The following is a 26,227-nucleotide window of genomic DNA, read 5'->3' on the forward strand; positions in this document are numbered from 1 at the left end:
GGCCTAGGTGGGAATGTGGAGTCAAGGTTACAATCCAATCAGCCATGATCTCATTGAGTGGCAGAGCAGATTCAAAGGGCTGAGCTGCCTACACCTGCTCCTAATACCTACGTATCACTCTTATGTTTTGCAAATTGAGTTGTCTTATCAGAACCAAAATACTCAAAATGGCCACTTTGATGTTGTATACTCCTACAAACTCTTCTAGAACACAACACAAGAGGATAAGAAATAGGAGCAGGAGTAGACCACATGACCCATCGAGGCTGCTCCATCGTTCCATACAATCATGGCTGATCCTGGGCTTCAACGGGGTGGCACAGTGGTTAGCACTGCTGCCTCACAGCACCAGGGACCCGGGTTCGATTCCAGCCTCGGGTCACTGTCTGTGTGGAGTCTGCACATTCTCCCCGTGTCTACATGGATTTCCTCCGGGTGCTCCGGTTTCCTCCCACAGTACAAATATGTGAGGGTTAGGTTGACTGGCCATGATAAATTTCCCCTTAATGTCAGGGGGATTAGGAGGGTAAATATGTGGGGTTACGGGGTGGTATTGTTGTCGGTGAAGGCTCAAAGGGCCAAATAGCCTTCTTCTGCACTGTAGATTTTATGATTCTGTGAACTCCATTTTCCCACCCACTCCCCATATTCATTGGTACTCTGAGACACCAAGATCTCCCACTGACGGGTGGAGTATCCACAACCCTCTGGGGGTACAGAATTCCAAAGATTCATTACCCAGTGAGTAAAAGAATTCCTCCTCATCTCAGTCCCAATTTTCAATTAAATATAAAACGGTTATTGCACAATTAAGTGATGAACGAGTGTTTCCAGTATGGAACAGGATGGTATCACGGGATTGCTTTTAATGATTTTATTTAACATTTCTGCTGCTGTTCGGGCCCATTAAAATCACAGGCATCACTCTCCTCCAGAGATCACGGAATCTCGCAGGGAATCTGCAAACTAAACTTTAATCACAGAGCTGTTACAGCACAGAAGGTGGCCATTTGGCCCATCGTGTCTGCACCGGCTCTGCAAACGAACATTATAATTTGTGCAATTCCCCAGCCTTTTCTCCACATTCCTGCATATTGCTTCTTTCAAGTAATCATCTAATACCCTCTTGAATGCCTCAACTGAACCTGCCTCCACCAAGTTTCCAGGCAGTGTATTCCAGACCTAGACCATTCGCTGTGTGAAAAACATTTTTCTCACAACACATTTGCTTCTTTTGCAAATCACTTTAAATCTGTGCCCACTCATTCTTGAGCCTTTTACAAGCGGAAACAGTTTTTTTCCTCCAACTAGTGTCTTAATCCGCACAATAGAGCAATGATTACCTCATTATCTTGAATAAGGCAGTTGTAGAATTATCACAGAATTACTACAGTGCAGAAGGAGGCCATTCGGCCCATTGAGTCTGCACCGGCACAATCCCAACCAGGCCCAATCCCCATAACCCCAAGTATTCACCCTGCTAACCCTCTGACACTAAGGGGCACTTTAGCATGGCCAATCAACCTAATCAGCACATCTTTGGACTGTGGGAGGAAACCGGAGCACCTGAAGGAAACCCATGCAGACACGGGGAGTAATAGCAAACTCCAGACAGTGACCCAAGCTGGGAATCGAACCCAGCTCCCTGGAGCTGTGAGGCAGCAGTGCCAACCACTGTGTCACCGTGCCGCCTATAGTAGTTTCATTGTAGTTCAAATTTAGTATCTGTGTGAAGCATATTCAAATACAGTTGAATGCGCAAAAGGAAAAAGTTTGGGAAGAAAATTTTAAACAAAAGTTTGCTTCAACTATTATTTAGGGCTAGTAAATCTAATTTAAATCATAGTAGTTTATATGAATGGGGATTAATTGAAAAATCACACAGTGGTTCCCTCCCATGACCCCTGCAGTCATATCTGAAGGTGTGCCACATAAATAAAGTGAATGGCCAGCCCGTTTACCAGATTATAGAGGTGAGCAAGACAATAGACAGCCCACTCACTCTGAGACCTGTTGAGGCCCTTAAGTGAACAATTAAAGGACTCATTCCTCCTCCAGGTCTAGGTCACTGGAGTGGTAAACCACAAACCTTGAGCGTGCTTGGCTCCAATCCCATCACACCAGGTGGTTTCAATGTAAAAATCCTCCTCCACCACAACTTGCCGGCCTGCAGGAAAGGCAGCTTTGACAGCTTGGGTTGCTATCCGGAAGGAAAGAGGTGGTTTACCGCTGCCTTTCTGGTACCTCTGGAACAATTCTGTTTTACTATTAGGCCTGAATTTTCACTCCTGGATTCGGGACAATTCTACAACCTGAGTTGGGTAAAAAATGTTCCAGATAATTGAATTTCCATTGGGAGTGGGAGGCAAACACTCTCGCCCCGGAAACAGTTTGGAGGCAATGCAGGAGCTGCTGGGTGCGGAGCGGGGTGGGTGAAAAAGGCCCGCCTCAGGACTGCACCACTGTGAAAAAGCAATAAAACCCTTCTCTATCCATGCCAGCTGAGGCCACACCCCATGCCTCACATACCCCCATGCCTTACATACCCCTATACCAATCTATACCCTTCCACCCACTCTCATGATCCCTTATAACCCCATATCAATTCATGCCTCACCACTCCTCCCACCACCCCATTGGCCCTTTATAGCCCCTACGCAGTTACACCTACCACCAACACATTCCTTTATTGCCCCTATGCCAAACTGTGCCTCTTCACCCACCTCACCTTGGCTCATACATCTTCCATGCCAACTCACCCAGTATTCACCACAAGTGGTCCTCAGGATCCATGCTGGTACTAAGTAAAGTAGGTACATATCTATTGACGAATTCACTATTTAAAAAGCACATTGATAAAAGCCCATTCACTGCCTTTAACTTCCTCTAATCCTTTATAGGCAGAAGCATTTGTATTCATAATCACATGGCTGTTAAACGGATAGGTTACGAAATCAGTTGTGAAATCAGCAGCACTAATCCTATAATGCTAACCCTCAGGGTTTACAACAGACAGTGTGAAGTAGCAAGCACTGATTTTTTCAACATCGCATTTTTCAAATATTTAAAGAACAAGAGTTAAAGAACAAGAACACGAATATTTAAAGAACATGGCATTTTAATGCCATGATAGTTTGATGGTTTCCTTTGACAGTTCCAATGCGTTCATCCATTTTTTACACACTTTCATATCTACTTTTAAGAATCCCAAAGAGTACCTGACCTCTCCCAAAGGTGTTGCAGGACAATATTCAAAGGGGTACTTTTACCTATCCAAGAAGGCACCCAGCTCACCAAAGAACTTTGATAAGTTAAAACTTTCTCTACCATGTCTAACGTGTACAAGTCATACTTCCTACTCCCACCTTGCGCAAATCAGATCAGGCTGAAGGCAGCTGCACTTTAACATGTACAACTGCCTCTGTTACCTTTTATAGATAGAGGTGTAATATTGCATTTACTTAAGGTACTAATAGTTCATAGATCGGACCGAGAAGGGAAACTGGACCCTAATTAGGCTGCATCACCATCTCACACACAAGGGGGTCAAAGGGATATCACTTTGTTTACTGGAAGGGAATGCACAAAGACTCCAAATGCAGTGGTCAGAGGTCCAATTGGGGCATGGACGTCTTGCAGATGATGGGGGGGGGGGGGCGATGGGTGGTTGAATCAAGGGATAGACTTCTTTTTGTGCAAAGTTCTACCTGGCCTATTCCCTGCCTGTGAAAATGCTGAGGGCTGGGTTCGACGCTGCAGCTTTCAAATTCAGGCCACTGGAACTATTCTCGCAAAGATGGAGGGTGTGAAAACTCAGACCTTAGCCAGACTCATGTGACATTGCACATGAGGAGTCCCGACCGAATATAACCTTCAGGCAAAGCAAGGTGAGCAGTCAAAGAGTAACGGTGTTGGAAATGAATTCAGATTGGCCAGCAGCTCTTAGGGGCAGCATGTCCTGTTCCTGAGGGTTGGAAGCCATACTCTCAAGTAATTAAGGATGCCCCCAGCATAATATCACTGCTGCTGGACGCCTGGTTGGCAAGGTGCTGACAAACCTTTCAGCCAGATGTTGGATACTCTGCCCTCTCTCTGTAAAATTCACCCCACAGTTCTCCAGTTTTACCTTTTGTAGATAGTGGTGTAAAATTGCATTTACTTAAGGTACTAATAGTTCATAGGTCGGACCAAGAAGGGAAACTGGACCCTAACAAGGCTGCATCACCATCTCACACACAAGGGGGTCAAAGGGATACCACTTTGTTTACTGGAAGGGAATGCACAAAGACTCCAAGTGCAATGGGTAGAGGTCCAAGTGGGGCATGGGCGTCTCGGGGGGGTGGTTGAATCGAGGAACAGATTTCTTCTTGAGGCTGCTAGCCTTTTCCCTCTGGGTTGCTGACATCCTGCACAGTCTGGTGAAGACGGGTGAGCTGAAGAGAGTGATATGAGTGTACTGGACTGGTGTTTAAGTACAGCGCCGGGCCTTCTGGACTCGCCAGTTGACGGCAGGCGGGCAAATCAGCTGTCAACACCTCCCGGTGACTCAGAGGGAACCTCGCCTGTGCATAATTAATTTGTTCCCAAGCACAGAATGTGGTACAGGATTTGCTGTTGTGGTTAGAGGAATAGTGCCACTGGAGCTGGCCGACACCGCACTCAGTCTTAAAAACCAAAAATTCCGCCCATAATTTCCCAAAACGCAGACAAGCCTCACGAGCCATGTCTCTAAGTTTGTTAACAGCATTGAGTTAGAAGTTGCTGTATATAATGCAGTTGGGAGCAGAAGGTTGCAGAGACATGGACAGATTGAGTGGCCAAAGCTGTGGCAAGTGGAGTTCAATTTGGGAAAGCGCAAGGTCACCCACTTGGGGAGGCGATGGCCTAATGGTATTATTGCTTGACTATTAATCCAGAAACCCAGCTAATGTTCTGGGGACCCGGGTTCGAATCCCGCCATGGCAGACGGTGGAATTTGAATTCAATAAAAATATTTGGAATTAAGAATCTGCTGATGACCATGAAACCATTGTCGATTGTTGGAAAACCCCATCTGGTTTCTTCCTTTAGGGAAGGAAATTTGCCGTCCTTACCTGGTCTGGCCTACATGTGACTCCAGACCCACAGCAATGTGGTTGACCCTCAGCTGCCCTCTGAAATGGTCTAGCAAGCCACTCGGTTCAAGGGTAACTAGGGATGCAACAATAAATGCTAGCCTGCCAGCAACATCCATTTACCATGAACGAGTAAGGAAAAAGAAAAGTAGATCAGAGTAGCTTCTGAAAGGAACTGTAGATGAACAGAGGGGTTTAGAGATCCAAGTACAGAAGTCACAGAAAGCTACTGCACAGGTATGAGAAATAATTTACAACAGGAATGGGATATTGGCCCTCAGAAAGGCTGGAATATGTTAGGACATTATGCTACAGTTGTAGAGAGCTCTTATTAGATCCCATCCAGAGTGCGGCATTCAGTTCTGGGGCATGTACCAGATTTACCAGAATGATGCTGGGGTTAAAAGATTTAAATCATTAAATCAAAGATTGCAAAGCTTGTGTTCTAATTGATGTGTTTTAAGATGATCAAATAATTGAACAGGGTAGATTAGACAGAAATTAGTTCATCAATTGGGGGCGTCCAGAATAAGGGGACATCACCTTAAAATTAGACCCAGGTCATTCAGGGGTGAAGCCAGAAAGTACTTCTTCACACAAAGGGTCGAGGGAATCTGGACCTCCATCCCCGCAAAACATTGCCAAACCCGAAAGCCAACTTTGATTCAGATCCTGAACTCCAGATTTCTAATTTCATAGGGTTTGCAATTACAAAGCAACTTAAAGCCAATGTGAAGCACCAAATGTTTTCCATAATCAAAGGCCTACCATTTGACTGTTGTCCAGCAATATGGTGTCAGCCCCATTGTCACCTGGAAGGGATCAGCAAGTTGTGTCCACTTTTCATTCTGTTAGGAGGTCGTTCTCAACCTATTGTCCTGTAATTCCTGCCAGTGCAGAACAGCACTTCCTGTGATAATCAGTTTATATTGGTGATGCTAACACATCCCTGCCAACTTCAACAGGCCTGCTGCTATTATACACTCTAACAAGCATTGATTGGCCACAGGTGGGGCTTTGGTCCATCACCGAGAGGAAGTCCCGCCTTCAAGAGCTGTTGGCCAATCTAATTAGCTGGCAGCTCTCCAATCCCTCCGAGCAACCCTATTATATCGCCAGAGAGGGGTGGCGAATATTGAATATTGCAATCTCGCCGGCAACATCCGTGACTTCTGGGTTTCACCAGATGTTGAGCCCCTACCGTCATTCCTGCAGACGGAGAGCGTGGGCTCAAGATCGCCCCCCACAGGCAGTTTATTCAGAACACTCAATATTGTGTGCCACCGACAAGATGCACTGCGGGAACTCACCAAGACTCCTTAGAGCAACTTGCAAACCCACGACTGCTACTATTTAGAAGGACAAGGGCAACAGACATTTGGGAACACCACCGCCTGGAAGTTCCCCACCATCCCGATTTGGAAATACATCCCCGTTCCTTCACTGTCACTGGGTCAGGATCCTGGAACTCCCTTGCTAACATCACTATGGGTGTATCTACACAACATGGGCTGCAGTGGTTCAAGCGGCAGCTCACCATCAACTTTTCAAGGGCAACTAGGGATGGATACTACATGATAACCTAGCCAGTGACGCCCGCATCCTATAAATGAATTTTAAAATCACTTTCTGTTGACATAGAATGATAGAATTACTGCATATCTACAAAGAGTGAGTTATATTAAGATTAGTTCCCATTCTAAATGAAAAGTACAGCAAGCTAAATGATAAAGGACAATTCTGGTGGTCTTTAAAATTCATGAAAAATCAAAGCAAGTCTGAAATGGCTTATGATAAGGACAACACAGGTTTCCTAGCAACACTATGCATGGAAGCAGGAAGGTAAGAAGCTTTAGTGGAGCTAATACCATATCTCTATTCTTGGAGTTAATAACCATACAGAGAGATTTAGGGATCCAAGTACAGAAGTCACAAAAAGCTAGTGCACAGTAGGTTCATTGTAGAGAATTCAACCTGGGATCACAGGGCCTATTATTTTTAGATGGGAGCTTATTTTTGCGCAGACAAAACAAATGCAACAAATATCCCAGTTACATGTTCCATATTCTTTTCAGCATTAACTAAAAAAGAGATAGAAGTTTACACTTATTGTTCTGTTGCATCTTGCTTGCTGCACTGTCACCTACAGTGACGCTACCTACACAGCTAGTTGGTATTGCATTTTAAGAGCTTTCTCCTGCTTTTTCCAATGGTGTTTTCTCCCCTTCTTTGGCTTTGGGTACACATTAGTGACCTGGGCTTGATTATAGAGGGCACACTTTCAAATTTGCAAATGACGCCACATTTTGAAGTGTTTTGAACTGTGAGGAGGATAGTGGTAGATTTCAGGAGGACGTAGAGAGGTGAAACAATGCAGAGAAGAATGAAGCAATGCATCCTGTTATGAAGAATTACATAAAGAGTACAACTCTAAAGTGGATGTTGGAACAGAGACACCTGGGCACGTGTGTGCAAAAATCACTGAAAGTGATAGGAGAGGCTGAGAAAGTGGTTAAAAAGATACAAAGGATGCTGGGATTTATAAAAAGATGCACAGAGCACAAAAGAAACAAAGTTAAGATAAACCTTTATAAAATGCTGATTCAGCCGAAACTGCAATATTGGGCCGGATTCCCCGACCTCACTCGCAGGCGGGATTCTCCGCTGCAATGAATGGAGATTTGGCTGAGCACCAAATTCTCCGTCCTCACTGGCAGCAGTGGCAGGGCGTGAACTACCGGAGAATTCCGGCCGTTATATCCATTTCTGGACATTGCACTTTATAGGAAGGATGTGGTGGCTTTCGGATGGGCTGCAGAAAAGATTTATGAGAATGGTTCCAGCAGGGATGAGGAACTTCATGATAGATGTACGTACCTTCCCCTTGTTGCACAGTTGGACCCTTGGAAGTCAGAATCCTGATGTGTTATTCATATATATATATCACATCTATTTATAACAGATGTATTAAGGGGAAACTTGGCTGAACAAAAGTAAAGTGGGGAGGCACGGTGGCACAGTGGTCAGCACTGCTGCCTCACAGCACCAGGAACCCGGGTTCAATTCCAGTCTTGGGTGGCTGTCTGCATAGAGTCTGCACATTCTCCCCATGTCTGCATGGGTTTCCTCTGGGTGCTCCAGTTTCTTCCACAATCCGAAAGGCGTGCAGGTTAGGTGGATTGGCCATGCTAAATTGCCTGTGGATAGACTGAAGGAGCTGTGGCTCTTTGGGGACAGGGAGGTTGACAAGAGATTTGATAGAAATGTTCAAAATTGCGAGGAGTCTGGACAGAGGAAGTAGAGAGCAAATGTTCACACAGGCAGAAGGATCAAGAACCAAAGGACACTGATTTAAGGTGATTGGCAAAACAACCAGAGGCAACATGAACAGAAACCTTTTTACTCATTGAGTGATTAGGGTTTGGAATACACTATCTGTGCGTGTGGTAGAAGGAGATTCAATTACAGCATTCAGAAGGGAATTGGATTTGTTATGTTAAAGGTTCTATATGGATAAAAGTTGTTGTAAATGGAATAACAAAAATTGGAAACAGCCATGTTGTAACATAGAGATGATTATCTGCTATGCTGATAAGAATGAGAGGCAGTTAAAAAAAGGAAAAATATTAGTGTTTGATCAGTTACAATAAAATTATCTGTGTTTATTATTGCCAATAAGCACAAAGAATGCTTGTGATTTTGAATGAAGAATGGGATTCGAACAAGCTTTCTTGAATTTTGTTTTGTTTTGTGCTGTTATTACAGCAGTTAGATAAGCAGTAGGAATTAACAAACAGCCTAAAAGCAGCAGCAAAACTCAGCTAAGCTTATCAAATCCCCAATCTAGTCTGACCCAGTAAAAGCTCTATTGTGATGGCAGCAATGTGAAAACTCGGCTTATTGCCAATGTGTGTTCTTCTCGGTGCTGGCACAGTGGCTAGCACTGCTGCCTCTCTGCGCCAGGAAGCTGGCTTCAATTCCAGCCTCGGGTCACTGTCTGTGAGGAGTTTGCACGTTCTCCCTCTGTCTGCGTGAGTTTCCTCCGGGTGCTCCGGTTTCCTCCCACACTCCAAAGATGTGCAGGTTAGGTGGCTTGGCCATGCTAAGTTGCCCTTTAGTGTCAGGGGATTAGCAGGGTAGATGCATGGGGTTACGGGGATAGGGCCTGGGTGGAATTGTTGTCGGTGCAGACTCAATGGGCTGAATGGCCTCCTTCGGCACTGTAGGGATTCTATGATCATCTCCACAATACTGGGAGACGGTGGACAACTTGAAGCCCCAACATCACAACTTTCTTTTACAACAGGGTATCCTTATACTTGTTGAAAAACCAATCATTGATGGGTGAAGCCTAATTCTCATTCAGAAAAAGTATCTAAATAAAACTGTTTTCTTACTCAAAAGTTTTCAATTCTGTCTGACTTGATTGTATTTATTAATTACTTTATTATAAAGAAAGACAGCTTGGTCTGTCCACCTACTGGATTTACTAAATTATATGTTTATTTAGCTTTTTAAAATCTATACTAGGCTTTTGTAACAAGTTATCTCCAGTTCATTCAGTCTCCTTGGTTTTTACCAGTTGTGTAACAAAGCCTATGGCGCCCTCCTAGATTGTTAGCGGGTATGCAGCAGGTGTTAAAAATATTGGGTGGAGTCTGACCGGCTCACCATGCTGGTTGATTGGCGTGGTGAGCTGGTAAGCTCGGGTAAGATGCGAAAAATCGGGTTCGTGCCCAGTCTCTCACCTCCTGCGATCCTGCCGGCCCCGTTTTGCCAGCGAAATCAGATTTGCACCCAGAAAGGGCTCGAGGCTGATTTCAATATTAATGACATGATTAGCGTGACAGTAACGAGCCCCCGATGCTATTGTCCGGGCTCATTTATCTTAGCCCCCTCGCCGGACGAGGTCCTTACTGGCAAGGATCACAGATGTTCCCCACTAATAGGGACCAGATGTGATGTCTTCGCTGGTCGGACCAGAGGCCATAGAGTCCCCCCAGGTGGTCGGAGGCTGGGCCAGGCAGTGCCCATGGGGCAGTGCCAGCCTGGCACCCTGGGCACCCTGGCACTGCCAGCCTGGCACTCTAACACTGCTCACTGGGCAGTGCCAAGGGGATGGGGCCTGAAGGGGTGGGGTCTTAGGGGATCTGATAGGGGTGGGACCTGAGGGGGGCAGGGCCTGTGGAAGAGGATCCTGATAGGGGTAGGCGGGGAGAGCTTTGAAGGCCGGTGTATAGGAAGGAACTCTCTGTGTGTGTGGTGGAGGGGGTGGGGGGGAAGGATTGACCATCCTGGACGGCAATCGGCTGGGGCAGCAAACGGAGGCGGGTGGGGGTGGTTGTGTGTGCCCAAGGTGGGTTTCTTCTTTCATTCTCACTAACTCCTTTGTTAGATGTCCACTGGGGGAGATGGGTGGTCGGGGGGGGGGGGGGGGGGGGTGACAGATCACCCACTGTGTACATTGTGTAGAAAGTATACTGGGAGATTGGGGCACCTGCACAATGGCGCCCCCTCGAGCTCAGCAGCCAGCCTCACAGGCATGTAAGACTCCACCCGCTGGCCCCCACCCCCCCCACCCCCCGACACCTTCTGGCAAGAATCACATTATGGCTCCTGTTTTGCACCGAGTGCTGTAAATCCCCATTACTCCTGTTCTCTTGCCTGTTCAACACTTCGAATTTTTTTGAGAAAATTCCAGTCTATTGTTTTTTTGAGGGCTCTTTTTCTCAAAGGCTAACCTTTGATTCTAGGGACTTTTTCATGGTTTTCTGGGTCTCCTCTTTCATTCTCACTAACTACTTTATTAGGTGATACAATCACATTACTTTCTGTTTTTGTGTTGAGGTTTGTTTTTAGGGCTTTCTGCTTTAGATAGATAAGGTAGCAAAAATTCCAATGACTGTATATACATTATTAAACCTTTTAACTTGGAATCTGTGAGCTACGTCCTGATATTCAGTTTCCTTTAAACTCATTTTATAAATATGATGCCTTTAATTTGTTCTATATAAATCTCATACAATCCACTTCTAAAATGACAATTCTTAACTACTTGCCACACGATAAGTTATTGGGAGTGGGTCTCATATCTGCAGCCCTTTTTAAAATGTAATTGTAAGCAATTAGTTTTCTCCAGTTTTCTTAACATAGAATCTCTACAGTGCAGAAGGAGGCCATTCGGCCCATCAAGTCTGCACCAACTCTCCGATAGAGCACCCCACCCAGTCTCGATCCCTGTAACCTGACATATTCACTTTACTAGTCCCCCTAATCTACACATCTAAGGAGCAATTTAGCATGGCCAATCCACCTAACCTGCACGCCTTTCGGATTGTGGAAGAAACTGGAGCACCCAGAGGAAACCCATGCAGACATGGGGAGAATGTGCAGACTCTATGCAGACAGCCACCCAAGACTGGAATTGAACCCGGGTTCCTGGCGCTGTGAGGCAGCAGTGCTGACCACTGTGCCACCGTGCTTCCCCACTTTACTTTTGTTCAACCAAGTTTCCCCTTAATACATCTGTTATAAATAGATGTAATATATATATATATATGAATATGTATATATATACATATATATATATATGAATAACACATCAGGATTCTGACTTCCAAGGGTCCAACTGTGCAACAAGGGGAAGGTACGTACATTAATTCCGCAGTAGCAAGCAAATCATCGGATAACAAAAATGGTTTAATTCACATATACTTCACATTTCAGTGATTTTCATCTGCACTTTAATGCGACATAGATTGGATGGACGAAAGGAATATTATTTTTAATATTTCTACAAAGAACACAAATATAGGACAGGTGTTTATCCTTAAAATGAACAGATTGGAGAGAATCAATCTTTCATGAAATCAAAACCAAAAGGAATTAAACATATTTAAATTAAACATATCTTCAAGCGATCAGAAAACTATTGCTTGAATATTAACATAACAATACAACCCTTTTCCCTTTTACAGAAGCTTTGCTCTTCATAATTCAAAGAGAGTTTTTGTGGGATTAGCTTCAGGGAGCTTGACCAAGTTTAAGGTTATGTTGACTGGCCAGTGGCTCCTCTGGGGACCCAAAGACCCTTTCATTAACCAATGGTTCCTTTATGGGCAGCTGGATCACCATTAACTGCTGTGCTTCCTTCCTCTTTAGCCAGACAATTGCTAAAAGGAGCCATCAAGACTTTCTTGGTACCGGCGGCTCCCCTGAGACTGCTCCTGGCTGCATTACTGGGATTTGGACTGTCTTAGCCATCTTCTTTTGTTTTTGGTTGCTTCTCCTTGGCCTCATCTCAATGCAATTGGTAATGGGGCAGCAATGGGACTGGCTGGAATAACCGCTCCAGCTCCTGCAACCGTAGGCTCCCTCCCTCCTGTCCTTGTTGTTCCTTCAATCATACATGGGGAGGCAGTGGTGTAGTGGTATTAACACTAGACTAGTAATCCAGAGACCCAGGGTAATGGTCTGGGGACCCAGTTTCGAATCCCACCATGGCAGAAGTTGGCAGATGTTGAAATTTGAATTCAATAAAAATCTGGAACTAACAGTCTAAGGATACAGTAAGAAGTCTCACAACACCAGGTTAAAGTCCAACAAGTTTATCTGGAATCACAAGCTTTCGGAGTGCTGCTCCTTCATCAGGTGAGTTTGGAGCAGCGCTCTGAAAGCTCTTGATTCCAAATAAACCTACTGGATTTTAACCTGCTGTTATGAGACTTCTTAGTGAGCCCACCCCAGTCCAACGCCGACATCTCCACCTCAGTCTAAGGATGACCATGAAACCATTGTCAACTGTTGTAAAAACCCATCTGGTTCACTAATGTCCTTTAGGGCAGGAAATGTGTCATCCTTACCTGTTCTGGCCTCTATGTGACACTTGGGGGGGGGGAGGGGGTGAGAGATTGTTGCCAGAGCTGCAGTGGTGGGTACTGTCACCCAGGGACAGAGGGCTCCATTATGGGGCAATGCCATCAAATAAGGGACAGTTGGTCACCCTGGCCTCCGGGGGAACAGCCAGAGTCAGAGGGAGGGAACCTGTGATTGGGGAAGATGGAGCAATGGGCATGGGAATGACAGAGACCGTGCTTAGAAGAGCAGCTGCTCACAGATACTGGGTGGGATTATCCAGCTTCCATCCCGGTGTATTTTCCCGTGATGGAAGTGGCTCTCCATTGGACGCCAGTGGGATCTTCCGGTCCTGCCAATATCTACAGTGTTTTGTGCGGCACACTTGTCCTGGCACTGGAGGTGGGGGGGGCGGGGGGGTTGCATTTGGTGAGACCTGAAGATCCCACCGCTGGGAAAGGCTGGAAAATCCCACCCACTATCTCTTCCACACTCACTGCTCCTCCAAACTCCGCGTTCTTTCCCCATTCTCAATGAGATGCTTGCACCTGCAATTGTTGAGCCCCATTTGGATCACAGAGGAGCCTTAGTATAAAGTAATTTGTATTGGGGGTGACCTAGCTTGAATTTTTTGCCCCCACCTTTGATTTTCCATGGGCCGTTGTGAGGACAAATTCAACCATTTCCCCCATGTATTTTGAACACAGTCCTCCGGCCACTCACTCGGGTACAAGTTCCATCAAGGAAAATGTTGCTGCCTCCCACTTGGCACCTTTTTGGTGAGTCGGATCAGGTAGTCGGCAGAATGTGTACAAAACCAGCGCTCACCCTGAGACAATGAGTAATCTTGCCCCATTGCTCCTCCAAAATCATTATTATCGGCTTGCATGGGCAAGTTCAAATTAGCTTTATTTACAATCTAACACTGAAATAGTATTGCTTGTTCTTGAATATCAGGATACTTTCGAATTCTCCACTCTCCTCCAGATTGGATCAAGCACCATGCTGTGGGCTTCTCCTGCAATGCCAACAAAATATATCCAGCTCTTTTCATTAGCCTTGGAACCACACCTTCTGCAACAATATCTTAAGGAAGCTGCTAGTTACTTGATTCCAATCACTGCTACATCTCTTAATACATTTCTGATGTTTAAACTATGAAAATCATCAACTTTATTTGCTGAGCGCAATCACATACTGGGGGCACAACAGGAATAGAATACAAAATGAGGGAAAGTAATTTACATTTATATAAAATTTATATTTAAATTTATAACTTTGGTTAGACCACACTTGGGGCACTGTGTGAAGTTCTGTTTTAAAGTTCATTTTATTAGTGTCACAAGTAGGCTTACGTTTGATTAAAAAATTGAGGGGTAGTTTAATTTGAGGTGCTTAAATAGATTCAAGTATTAGAGTCACATAGGCTTACATTAACATTGCAATGAAGTTACTGTGAAAATCCCCTAGTTGCCACACTCTGGCACCTGTTCGGGTACACTGAGGGAGAATTTAGCATGGCCAATGCACCTAACCAGCACGTCTTTTGGACTGTGGAAGGAAACTGGAGCACCTGGAGGAAACCCCATGCAGACAAGAGAGAAAGTGCAGATTCCGCACAGACAGTGACCCAAGCCAGGAATCGAACCTTGGTCCCAAGTGCTGTGAGGCAGCAGTGCTAACCACTGTGTCACCGTGCCGCCCACTCTGGTCTCCTTGCAACAAAAAGGGCTACCTAAATATTGGAGAAAATGCAGGAAGGATTTACAGATGTGCTACCAGAATTGAGAAGATGCAGCTATCAGGAAAGATTGAGCAGGCTGATATGCTTTACTCTGGATAAGGAGAGCTCCTTTAAATTATGAAGGTGATTGATAGAGTGGAAATGGGAGGCCAGAAAAAAATACGAGATTGCCCCGAACACGTCGAATAAAGACATTGAGGAGGAAAGTCTTTGTGCAGAGTGTGATGAGATTGTGGAACTCTTTACAGTTGGATTGCGTTGAAGCAGATAGCATGAATGATTTTATGGGGAAGCTTGACACATGCAAAAAGAAATGGAGAGAGAAAGTGAGCAGGGCGTGAAGGGGAAATTGGAGTAAGAGGAGACTGATGCAGAGTACAAACATAGTCCAATTGGCCAGAATGTTTCTGTGCTGTAAATTCTACACAATACAAATATATTTTGCCGCCATTACTAGATTTGTTCCACTTCTTATAAGAAACACCCCTCTATGATCACAGTAAAGGATGTGACCATGACCCTAAACCTTAACTAAAATACTAAAACAGTTTTATTAAAGCTAGTTACATCTGATTAGCATATTTTGTGCTATTGCCAAGGGAAAGGCAATGCCACGGAGGGCTTTGAAAACAAGGATGAACATTTTAAAGTCAAGACATTGCTTGACTGGGGCTCAATGGAGATTAGCGAGCACAGGGGCAACAGGACTTGCTCTGAGTTGAGACACGTGCATTATTTTGGATGGCCTGACCTTTACGGAAGGTAGAACGTGGGAGACCCACCAGGAGTGTGTAGGAATAGTTGAATCTAGAGGTAACAAAGGCATGAAGGTTTCAGTGGCAGGTGAGTTGACACAGAAGTGGACTCAAGTAATGCTACAGGGGTGGAATGTGACGCTTTTATTGGTGGCACAAGCAAAGAGTAAATTTAAACTCAGTTTAGATTTTTGTTCTCAAGCCCTGCAAGTGGGATTTGACCCCGGACCTTTGTTGCTCAGATCTATGGGACTATAAATTGATATGGAGATGCCGGCGATGGACTGGGGTGAACATAGTAAGAAGTCTCACAACACCAGGTTAAAGTCCAACAGGTTTATTTGGTAGCAAATACCATAAGCTTTCGGAGCACTGCTCCTTCGTCAGATGGAGTGGAAATGTGCTCTCAAACAGTGCAAACAGACAAAATCAAGTTGCAGAATACTGATTAGAATGCGAATCCTACAACCAGCCAGGTCTTAAAGGTACAGACAATGTGGGTGGAGGGAACATTAAACACAGGTTAAAGAGATGTGTATTGTCTCCAGACAGAACAGCTAGTGCGATTCTGCAAGCCCAGGAGACAAGCTGTGGGGGTTACTGATAATGTATAATATATGTGTAATATATATGTGGGGGTTACTGATAATGTATAATGATAATGATAGAGTAAACATTATCAGACAACTCAACAAGAATAAACTAAAAATCTCTCAAAGACTTCTAAAGCAAAAGGCCATTGGCTACTCACTACTCAGCACCTTCCCTTGCGCTCATGTTACTTTCATTTTGTTTTAACTTCAGTCGCTGCCGTTCCTGCTCCCTCCTGCTACTCCACCAGTTTCCCATTCCTTTCTGCTGGGCTCTGTGGTGGACGAAGCTTTGTTACCCCCCCCCCCCCTCCCCTAAGGCAAGTCCTTAGCTAAGGAGGCCAGCACTGTGTGTGTTCCCACCAAAGCCCTCTATGATTGTAGCCGGACCCCCCCCCCTCCTCTTAAACTCCAGCTCCCTTGCAACGAAAGTTAACATACAACTTGCTTTCGAAATATCGTTCTGTACCTGTGATTTAAAGTATGTGAACACCCAAATCCATTTGACTACCAACATTTACTAATCTCTCACCTTTGAAAAAATATTTGGCTTTTCTATTCTTCTTACTAAAGTGGATCATTTTACATTTCCCCACATGGTGTTTGCCACCTTCCAGCCCACTCCCTTTACTAACCTATACCCCTTTGCAGCCTCTTTGCTCACAGATTACTTCACCACTTAGCTTTGTATCATCAAAAAACTCAAATATCCCCCATGCAAGTGGTTGCCATAGATTGTAAATAACTGAGGCCAAAACATGGAGTTTTATATTCAGGCAAATGAGGCACGGTAAATATATTTATTTTGGGCTTTAATAAAATATTACATTACCATTAGCCCATTTTTACTATTTTATTATGTCTGACGCCTACTTGTTAAGTGCCAGATTCACTTACGGTGAGAAAATTGGCTGCCACCTTGCATACATTAATAGCGAATACACTTTGGAAGTAATTCACTAGCTGGAACAGGCTGTGAGATGTCTTACATACCTGAAAGGCACTATATCAATGTTATCATTCTCCTGGCAATACACCAAGATGATCAGCGGTTTCATGAACATTAATATTTCATGTCCAAAGTTTTTGTGCTAATGACACTTATTTATCCACAGAACGTCCAGGATGTGGCCATAAGCATGTGATAGTCATTCATAAATCCAATAAGGAACTGAGGAGAAACGTCTTTACCCAGACACGGGTGGAACTTGTCATCACAAGTAATGGTTGAGACATTTGTTATATTGTTATATTATTTATAATGAAACAGGAACTAACTGTCATGAGAATGCACATCCAGGGTGCACATTTCCTGCTGCACTGCAGTCAGGTGCCGAGCAACGATGTTCTATAGAATCCCTACAGGAGGCCATTCGGTCCATCGAGTCTGCACCCACTCTATGAAAGATCATCTTACCCATCCCCGTAACACCCCTCCCCCCCCCACACACATTTACCACTAATCCCCCTAACCTATACATCTTGGGACACTAAGGGGCAATTTAGCCTGGCCAATCCACCTAAGCTGCACATCTTTGGTCTATATCACCCCACCAATCACATGGAGAACTGCCAGAAATACATTCGATGAAACGTCAGTATTTTGCATCCAAAAGTATGATTATTTCAAACTTATGGGGACCAGAAGATGTAACAACATAGAGGGATTTAAGGAAAAGGTAGATCACTACATGAGGGGGGAAAAATAGAGGGATAAGCAGAAAGGGTGAGAAGAAGTAGGGTAGGAGATGGTTCATAAGGAGCATAAACATCGCTGTAGACCAGTTGTGCTGAATGGCCTGTTTCTGTGCTGTAAAATCTGCCATGCCATATCAAACCACTAAGGTTTTAAGGTTGCCAACACACATTTATACTTAGAAGGCAATAAAGGAATCCAGACATCTGGCAATTCGCCTAAAGCTCTGGGACAAAATAATAGTTTTAATATTGTTTTTTTGAAAGTCCATCTTCACTCATTGATCATTCATCTAACAAATCATCCTTCTGTCATCATCAGCTACCCACTTCCAATATGCTGCAGATTCCACACCAGTGTAGACTGCCCTCTATTGAACTTCTCTGTTATCAACAACGAACAAAGAATAGGAACAGGCCCTTCGGCCCTCCAAGCCTGTACCGATCATGATGCCCTAACGAAACTAAAAACAAAACCTTCTGCCCTTACACGGTCCATATCCCTCTATTCCCGCCCTATTCATGTACTCAAACAGATGCCTCTTAAATGTTGCTAATGAACCTGCTTCCACCACCTCCTCTGACAGCACGTTCCAGGCACCCACCACTCTCTGCATGAAAAACTTCCCCCACACATCTCCCTTAAACTTTCCCCCTCTCACCTTAAACCTGTGCCCCCTTGTAATTGACTAACCATTCAAAGATTGGTAAAACAATAATGTTGGTTCTTTATTGAAGATAAGTTTAAAGTTTATTTATTAGTGTAGGCTTACATATTATCACTGCAATGAAGTTATTGTGAAAATCCCCTTGTCACCACATTCCAGCTCCTGTTTGGGTACACTGAGGGAGACTTTTAGCATGGCCAATGCACCTAACCGTCTTTTGGACTGTGGGAGGAAATCGGAGCACCCGGAGGAAACCCACGCAGACACGGGGAGAACGTGCAGACTCTGTACAGACAGTGACCCAAGCCAGGAATCGAACCTGGGTCCCTGGCGCTGTGAGGCAGCAGTGCTAACCACTGTGCCACCGTGCTGCCCCAATAGTGTGGGAAGAAGGAATTGAAGTGCATGATCTGCCATGATCGTACTGAATGGGTAGGCAGACTCAGCAGGCTGAATGGCCCACTCCTGCTCCTATGTTACTGCGGTGAAGCATGAAAAAGAGTTTGAGTGTCATTATTCTCAATGTTAAACAAGTCCAAACGATGTAGAGCAGCAACCAAAGTCAAAATAATGTTGAATTATACAGCTAAAACAGGAGAGAATAATTAGAGGATCTGATCCAACCCTGGTCAAATTGTACCTTGAATATCCCGGTTGCCAGGAGACAAGTGAGGCACTCAGGTGTTGAAGTGACAGTCATGAGAAAATTACAAGAGTAAAGCAATGGGACACAAGCTCAAACTAATGAAAGGTAGAATTACAACTGATGTCCAGAAAATTCTACTTCACACCAAGAATGATCAATGTGTGGAATTAATTTCCAGGTAAAGTTTATGAAAGATTTAATGCACTATTTGAAGAACATGGCGTTCTCCCAGGAACCTAGCCAATATTTCTCCCTCAGCCAATGTCAAGGTGGTGAAAAGAAACACAATTAAACAATTATTCTCCTCATTGACATTTGTGAGATGTTACCACTGAAGAATGGATGCTTTGCTGTACCTGAATAAAAGTTATTATGCGCACACACGCACGCACATCTCACGCATGTCTGTCTAATGGATGGTCAAATCATCCATTTTACACCATTGTCTATAGGCAACTTTACGCACAGTCTTGGGGCTGTCACAGAACCTGGTCTTCTGCAAGTGTCTCAACCACAATGTGGTTACCTCTTTTAAAAAAGAGGGTTACCTCTTTTTAAAAATGTTAACTGACTAAGTGTTACTTAGGCCATCAGTTTTCTTTCTCTCACCCTCTCCTCTCCTGGAGAGACTGATGCTGTTCTGGGGGCGTGGAAGTGGTTCAAAGGCCTCATTCATTGCCAGTGAATGTCAGCAAGATTTTCAACATGTGGGTGGTGGGCAGTGTTTAAAGTTTTAAAGTTTAAGTTTATTTATTAGCGTTATAAGTAGGCTTACATTAACACTGCAATGAAGTTACTGTGAAAACCCCCAAGCCGCCACACTCCGGCGCCTGTTCGGGTACACGGAGGGAGAATTTAGCATGGCCAATGCACCTAACCAGCACATCTTTCGGACTGTGGGAGCAAACTGGAGCACCCGGAGGAAACCCACGCGCATGTGGGGAGAATGTGCAAACTCCGCACAGACAGTGACCCAAATCGGGAATCGAACCCGGGTCCCTGCCACTGTGAGGCAGCAGTGCTAACCACTGTGCCACCGTGCTGCCCAGTGAGGGGGCACAGTGGGCACTGTCCAGCCAGATCACAGCTGTTTAGGGAAGGATCACTGGGTAGAACTCTGGGCAGAAATATTCTGCACCCTCTTCATCCCTTCTCCTCTATGTACACTATGAATGGTATGCCTTGCCGGTATAGTGCGCAAGAAACAATACTTTTCATTGTATCCCAACACTTGCGACAATGATAAATCAAATCAATAATCAGGAGCAGGCACTCAAAGCTATGGTCACGGTCAAGTGGCGCATCCCTATAGCCATGAGGTTTGGTGAGTTTTCTGCTTTTTATAACTCAGATGCTCACTGCATAAACATGCAGAGATCTTTGGGAGTTGCCAACGCCTACTGTTTTTCATTTCTAATTTCCAGCATTCACATATTTTCTTTTTATTGTCGCTAATGTAAAGGAAACCCAAAAGTCTTCGATAGGAATATAAATAGTAAAAATGATGCAGTAAACAAACCATTGTCGATTGTGGTATAAGCCCATCTGGTTCACTCATGTCCTCCAGGGAAGAAAATCTGCCATCCTTACCTGGTCTGGCCTCATGTGACTCCAGAGCCACAGCAATGTGGTTGATTCTCAACTGCCCTCTCAAGGGCAATTAGTGATGCCCACATCCCATGAAACGATAAATTTTTTTAAAGTTGAGAAAGAGGTTAAAAGAGCAAATTGGACCTTGGGCTTTACAAATAGGGGCATAGAGTAAAAAAGTAAGATGATGAACCTTTTTAAAAGAGCAGTTTAACCTCAACTGAAGTATTTTGTTCCATTCTGGATAACACATTTTAAGAAGGATGTGAAGGCTTTTGAAAAGGTGCAGGAAACATTGAAGAGAATGGTTCTAGGGGTGAGAAACTTCAGTTAGATGAATCGATTGGAGAAGCTAGGATTATTCTCCTTCGAGAAGATTGAGAGAAGACTTGATGGAGGTATTTAAGATCATGAGGGGTCTAGACAGGGCAGATGGAGAGAACCTGTTTTCTCTTTGGCGGAAGAGTCCAGGACCACAACACACATTTGAGGCGCTTGACAAAAGAACCAACAGCGATCTGGGATGCACTTCCTGAGAATGCGGTGGTGGCAGATTCAATCCTGGCCTTTGAAAAGGAATTGAATGAGTGCCTGAAGAGAAAAAAAAATGCAGGGCTACAAGGGGGGTTGCAGTGGAGTGGGATACACGGAGTTGCACTTTCAGAGAACCAGCAAGGACAGGATGGACTGAATGGCCTATTTGTGTCCTGTAACCATACTAAAATTCTATGATCTGGAATTTATTATGAGAAATAAAAGGAAACTAGAGAAAGGCAATTAGTGATCATAGGATTCTGCTGATGTTTTGTATTAATAGTATTCCTCAATGTACTACAATTTTCTGCAGCTACACATATCATAAGTTAGAAATCCCCGGCATGCTGCAGCTCTCAGGCTGGACTGCTTTTATACTCACACATCTTCCTTTAGAGCTTGAAGGATCGCTTGAATATCAGACTCCAGAATGTCCACATCCATCGCTGCCAGATAGGTGTACAGAAACGTGAAGGTTTCGAATTTGATGTGGGCAGCACCTCCCGCTGGTTCAGTCGTTAGGATTTCACAGGCATATTTCAGGGCACTGTATAGACTCTTCAAAAAGAAATGTGTTTTTTTTAAACATCTGCTGCACATGGTTTTGCATTTAACAGAACACGTGAATTTGTGTTGTCATAGCCTCATGTTTTTTTGAGATTTCCTCTTCCAATGTACAATTGTCAAGGGACAGAATGTGCTCTCAGCAAGGAGGCAACTACAATTCGGACATCCTTAGCAATCACCTCATAAATGCTTAGTTTAAATGTGAAATAATTAGCTTTACAAATGATGTGTTTGACTAATGGCTGTAGTTCTGGCTGGGCTGCAGTATTCGCTGGCATGACTCAGTGATTTGGAAAAATTGCTTCATCACTTAAAATTGCGTACTATTTACAAGAAGCACTGCAGCAGTTCACCAGAGATCTTTAGACAGCACCTTCCAAACCCACGACCACTTCCATCTAGAAGGACAAGGGCAGCAGATACATGGGAACACCACCACCTGCAAGTTCCTCTCCAAGCCACTCACCATCCTGACTTGGAAATATATCACCGTTCCTTCGCAGTCACCGGGTCAAAATCCTGGAATTCCCTCCCTAACGGCATTGTGGGTCAACCCACAGAACATGGACTGCGGCGATTCAAGAAGGCAGCTCACCACCACCCTCTCAAGGGCAACTAGGGATGGGCAATAAATACTGGCCATCCAGCGACGCCCATGCCCCATGAATGAATAATAAAAAATAGAGAATCGTAGAATCCCTACAGGAGGCCATTTGGCCCATGAATCTTGCACTGACAACAATCCCGCCCAGACCCTATCCTTGTAACACTATGTATTAACCCCACTACTCCCCCTGAAACTAAGGGACAATTTGGCATGGCCAATCAACCTAATCCTTTGGAGCGTGGGAGGAAACCGAAGCACCCGGAGGAAACCTACGCAGACACGGGGAGAACGTGCAGACTCTGCACAGTCACCCAAGGCCAGAATTGGACCCAGGTCCCTGGCGCTGTGAGGGAGCAGTGCAAACCACTGTGCCACTGTGCAGCCCAAAGATGGTGGCTATTTATTTTCCATATATTGATCTCATTATTCTCCATCCTCCAAAGGATGTTTACCTGGAGGCACACTGCCCCTTTTAGAAATTTGGTGCCACGTTGTCGTTCTATTGCACATGATGTGTTTTCATGTCTCCCTTTGTTTAAGGATTGACAACAGAGTCAGAATGAGAATAATGTAGTGAGGATCTGTAGAGTCAAGTGGGACAGGAGTTATTTGGGGGGAATGGTGCAAAATTCTTAAACAAGCAACAAACAGCTGGTTCTACCCCATAAAAAAGACATCAATTTATTTTCACATTGAACAAGTTCCAGGGTGTCTCATTCCCGTGCTCTGCTATTCTGGCCTTCCCTGTTCTATATTGTTTTACTGATGTGTCTAGTGTTTTGTTCTCCTGGCCCCCACTTCTGTTAACACACGTTATTGTAAGTTTGCAGCTATTTATAAAGGGGAAAAATGAAACATCGTAGGGTTTAGAATCTTTTTAGCAATGCTGAAGCACTTTGATTTAAACTATGCTTTCTAGGTCCCTCTGCTGGTTGACTGGGTTTTCTGACTTTAAGGAATGCCAGTCCCTTAACCTTCTCTGCTCGAAGAATAATCCAGGTTTCTCCAATCTGAATAAAAGGACAGCACAGTGGCATAGTGGGTAGCACTGCTGCCTCACAGTGTTGGGGACTCAGGTTTAATTCCGGCCTCGAGTGACTGTGAAGTTTGCACATTTTCCCCGTGTCTGCGTGGGTTTCCTTCAGGGGCACTGGTTTCCTCCCACATTCCAATGATGTGTGGGTCAGATTGATTGGCCATGCTAAATTGCCTCTTAGTGGGGCGGCATGGTGGCACAGTGATTAGTACTGCTGCCTCACAGTGCCAGGGACCTGGGTTCGATTCCCGGCTTGGGTGACAGTCTGTGTGGAGTTTGCACGTTGTCCCCGTGTCTGTATGGGTTTCCTCCGGGTGCTTCAGTTTCCTCCCACAGTCTGAAAGACCGTGCTGGTTAGGGCGCATTGACCCGAACAGGTGCCGGAATGTGGCGACTAGGGGAATTTCACTGTAACTTGATTGCAGTGTTAATGTAAGCCTTGTGACCAATAAATAAACTTTACGTTAGGGGAATTAGCAGGATAAATATGTGGGGTTACGGGAATAGGGCCTGGTGGGATTGTTGTCGCTGCAGACTCGATGGACCGAATGGCCTCCTTCTGCACTGTAGGGATTCTATGAAATTTCTATAAAAATTTCAATCTCTCCATGTATCTGAATCCCTTTCTAATAATCCCGGCCATTTTAGTCAATCTTTTCTGCCACCTCTCTTAGAATGTGATGCCCAGTATTGCTGTTCCTATTTATAACCTACAATAAGTTTCCAATGCTTCAACACCTTTGTTAGATCAGAAACACAATAGTTTTCCAGTTCTCAAAGTGGAACTTTCTCATGGCCTGAATTTTATATTCAGGGCGAATCTGAAGTCGGTGCCATCGGGAGCAGATGTGAAACCCACTCCCACCCGAGACTGCATTGTTGATGCAATATCACGCTGGCCAATTAACAGCTATCGTGAAACGCACTCCGCGAAAGGCAGAGCGCTGCTGGGAATGGCCGCCTTGCGAATCGGCCCGCCCCGTCAACCGTAAAGGCAGACGGGCAACGTAAAACCCCAGTCAATCGCTGCTTAATTCATTTAAATTGGCTTCTCGATTGCCCGTGGGCGCACTTCTGATTTGCACCCAAAATATCGCGCAGTGATGTTGGGACATGTGCCCTACATCTCCTCATGTGGTTTCACATGTTTCTGGGTCAGGTGTGTACCTGCCTGAGCAACATAAAAGTCTGATCCATGTTCCTGCCCCGTTCACTGGGTGTGATACAGATCATTTAGGGACTTCCATTTGCCATGGCAACACGCACTTCCACACGCACGGTGCAGTCTGGAGTTATGGATAGTGATAGTAGAGGTCCCGATTTCCTTTTCATCACAGTGCAGACCAGGAATCTCTGCTGCTCTTACTGCCTGCCTGTTGCTGAGTGTCGGAAGGGGTTCCAGGTTGAGAATCAACTTGTTTGGTTGGGTTCTGAAATAACATACAGTGGCCATCATGTCCTGGGTTGGGACACGAACTCAGAGCTTCGGGCCCAGAGGCAGGAATGCTACCCACTGCGCCACAAGATATATCTGTTTGCTGTGCCCTGCTATAAACTTGTTATTTCTCGGATCTGTCCTGTGGGAATTTGTTCATATTCTGGTGGCTCTTCTCATTCTGCCTGATTCAATCTACTTTGCTTCCTAATTCCCCATTCACAATCTCGCATGTCTGAAAATTGCATTTCACTTCTTTTCTTCATCCCTATTCCATGTTTATCACACACCTTTGACACTAATATCAACGGCTCCATATTTTGTGCAGACTGATTCAAATTGAGGGAAGTTATCAGATTAATTATATTCCAGCCACTCTTCTTGGAGTTAGAAACAGCTGGAGGGCAATCTGCTCCTTCACCATCCAACCAGATCACGGAGAATCTACATCTCAACTCCATTTAACCTGACTTTGTTCCATATTCTTTAATACGTGTTGCTAACCATCCCAGTACTGATTATGCCTTTTCGGGGACACAATTCCAGATTTCCACTACCCTTTCTGTGAATAAGTATTTCCTGATATCACCCTTGAATGACCTAGTTGAAGTAATGTGCCATTGTTCAGGATTCCCCCACTCCGGCACGGTGGCACAGCGGTTAGCACTGCTGCCTCACAGTATCAGGGAACCAGGTTCAATTCCCAGCTTGGGTCACTGTCTGTGCGGAATCTGCACTTTCTCCCCGTGTCTGCGTGGGTTTCCTCCAGGGGCTCCGGTTACCTCCAACAGTCCAAAAGGTGTGCTGGTTAGGTGCATTGGCCATGCCAAATTCTCCCTCAGTACCCGTGTGTGCGACTCGGGAATTTTCACAGTAACTTCATTGCAGTGTTAATGTAAGCCTGCTTGTGACACCAATAAATAAACTTAAAACCCAGAAGATGCTGGTATGTCCTCATCAAAACATCCCTAGACGAGTGGGGAAGCACTGATCTGCTCCAAGACCAAAGTTGACATATAGGAGGTGTACAAGAATAGTCCCTTGTAGTTCTCCATCTGATTTTCCATACCTTTCTTGGGAGCAGACATCCTGATTCTGCCAGCTGTCTCTCAAAAGTCTGGCCAAATACTAACTCATTGCATTTGGAACCACACACTGGGGAAGCTTGAACTTTTTACTTTACGTTGTTGGCACACAGCTTTACTTTACGTTGTTGGCACACAGCTTCATCGACATTTTACTCCGTATAAAATATCAATCAGTAGAAACATAGGATTCTGGAAAGAGCAGCAATTGGAATTAATCCTTGAAATGTTGATGGTTAAAAAAATTAAAAGGGCCTTTGCAATGGCTTGGCACGCTGCTCGCTGCTGGGGGGGTAGCAGAGGCAAA

At 44.8% G+C, this 26,227-nt stretch overlaps 1 protein-coding gene across 1 annotated transcript in view; it reads right to left on the reverse strand.

Moving 5' to 3' along the window:
* The window catches only part of ropn1l (rhophilin associated tail protein 1-like), a 77,713-nt gene that overhangs the window by 20,622 nt on the left and 30,864 nt on the right, over positions 1-26,227 (reverse strand). Inside the window, exon 5 of the mRNA XM_078229077.1 lies at positions 21,573-21,748. Within this exon, the coding sequence (XP_078085203.1) occupies positions 21,573-21,748 (176 nt within the window). The remainder of the gene's footprint in view (positions 1-21,572; positions 21,749-26,227) is intronic.

The sequence above is a fragment of the Mustelus asterias genome, chromosome 2 (assembly GCF_964213995.1).
Source record: "Mustelus asterias chromosome 2, sMusAst1.hap1.1, whole genome shotgun sequence".
NCBI lineage: Eukaryota > Metazoa > Chordata > Chondrichthyes > Carcharhiniformes > Triakidae > Mustelus > Mustelus asterias.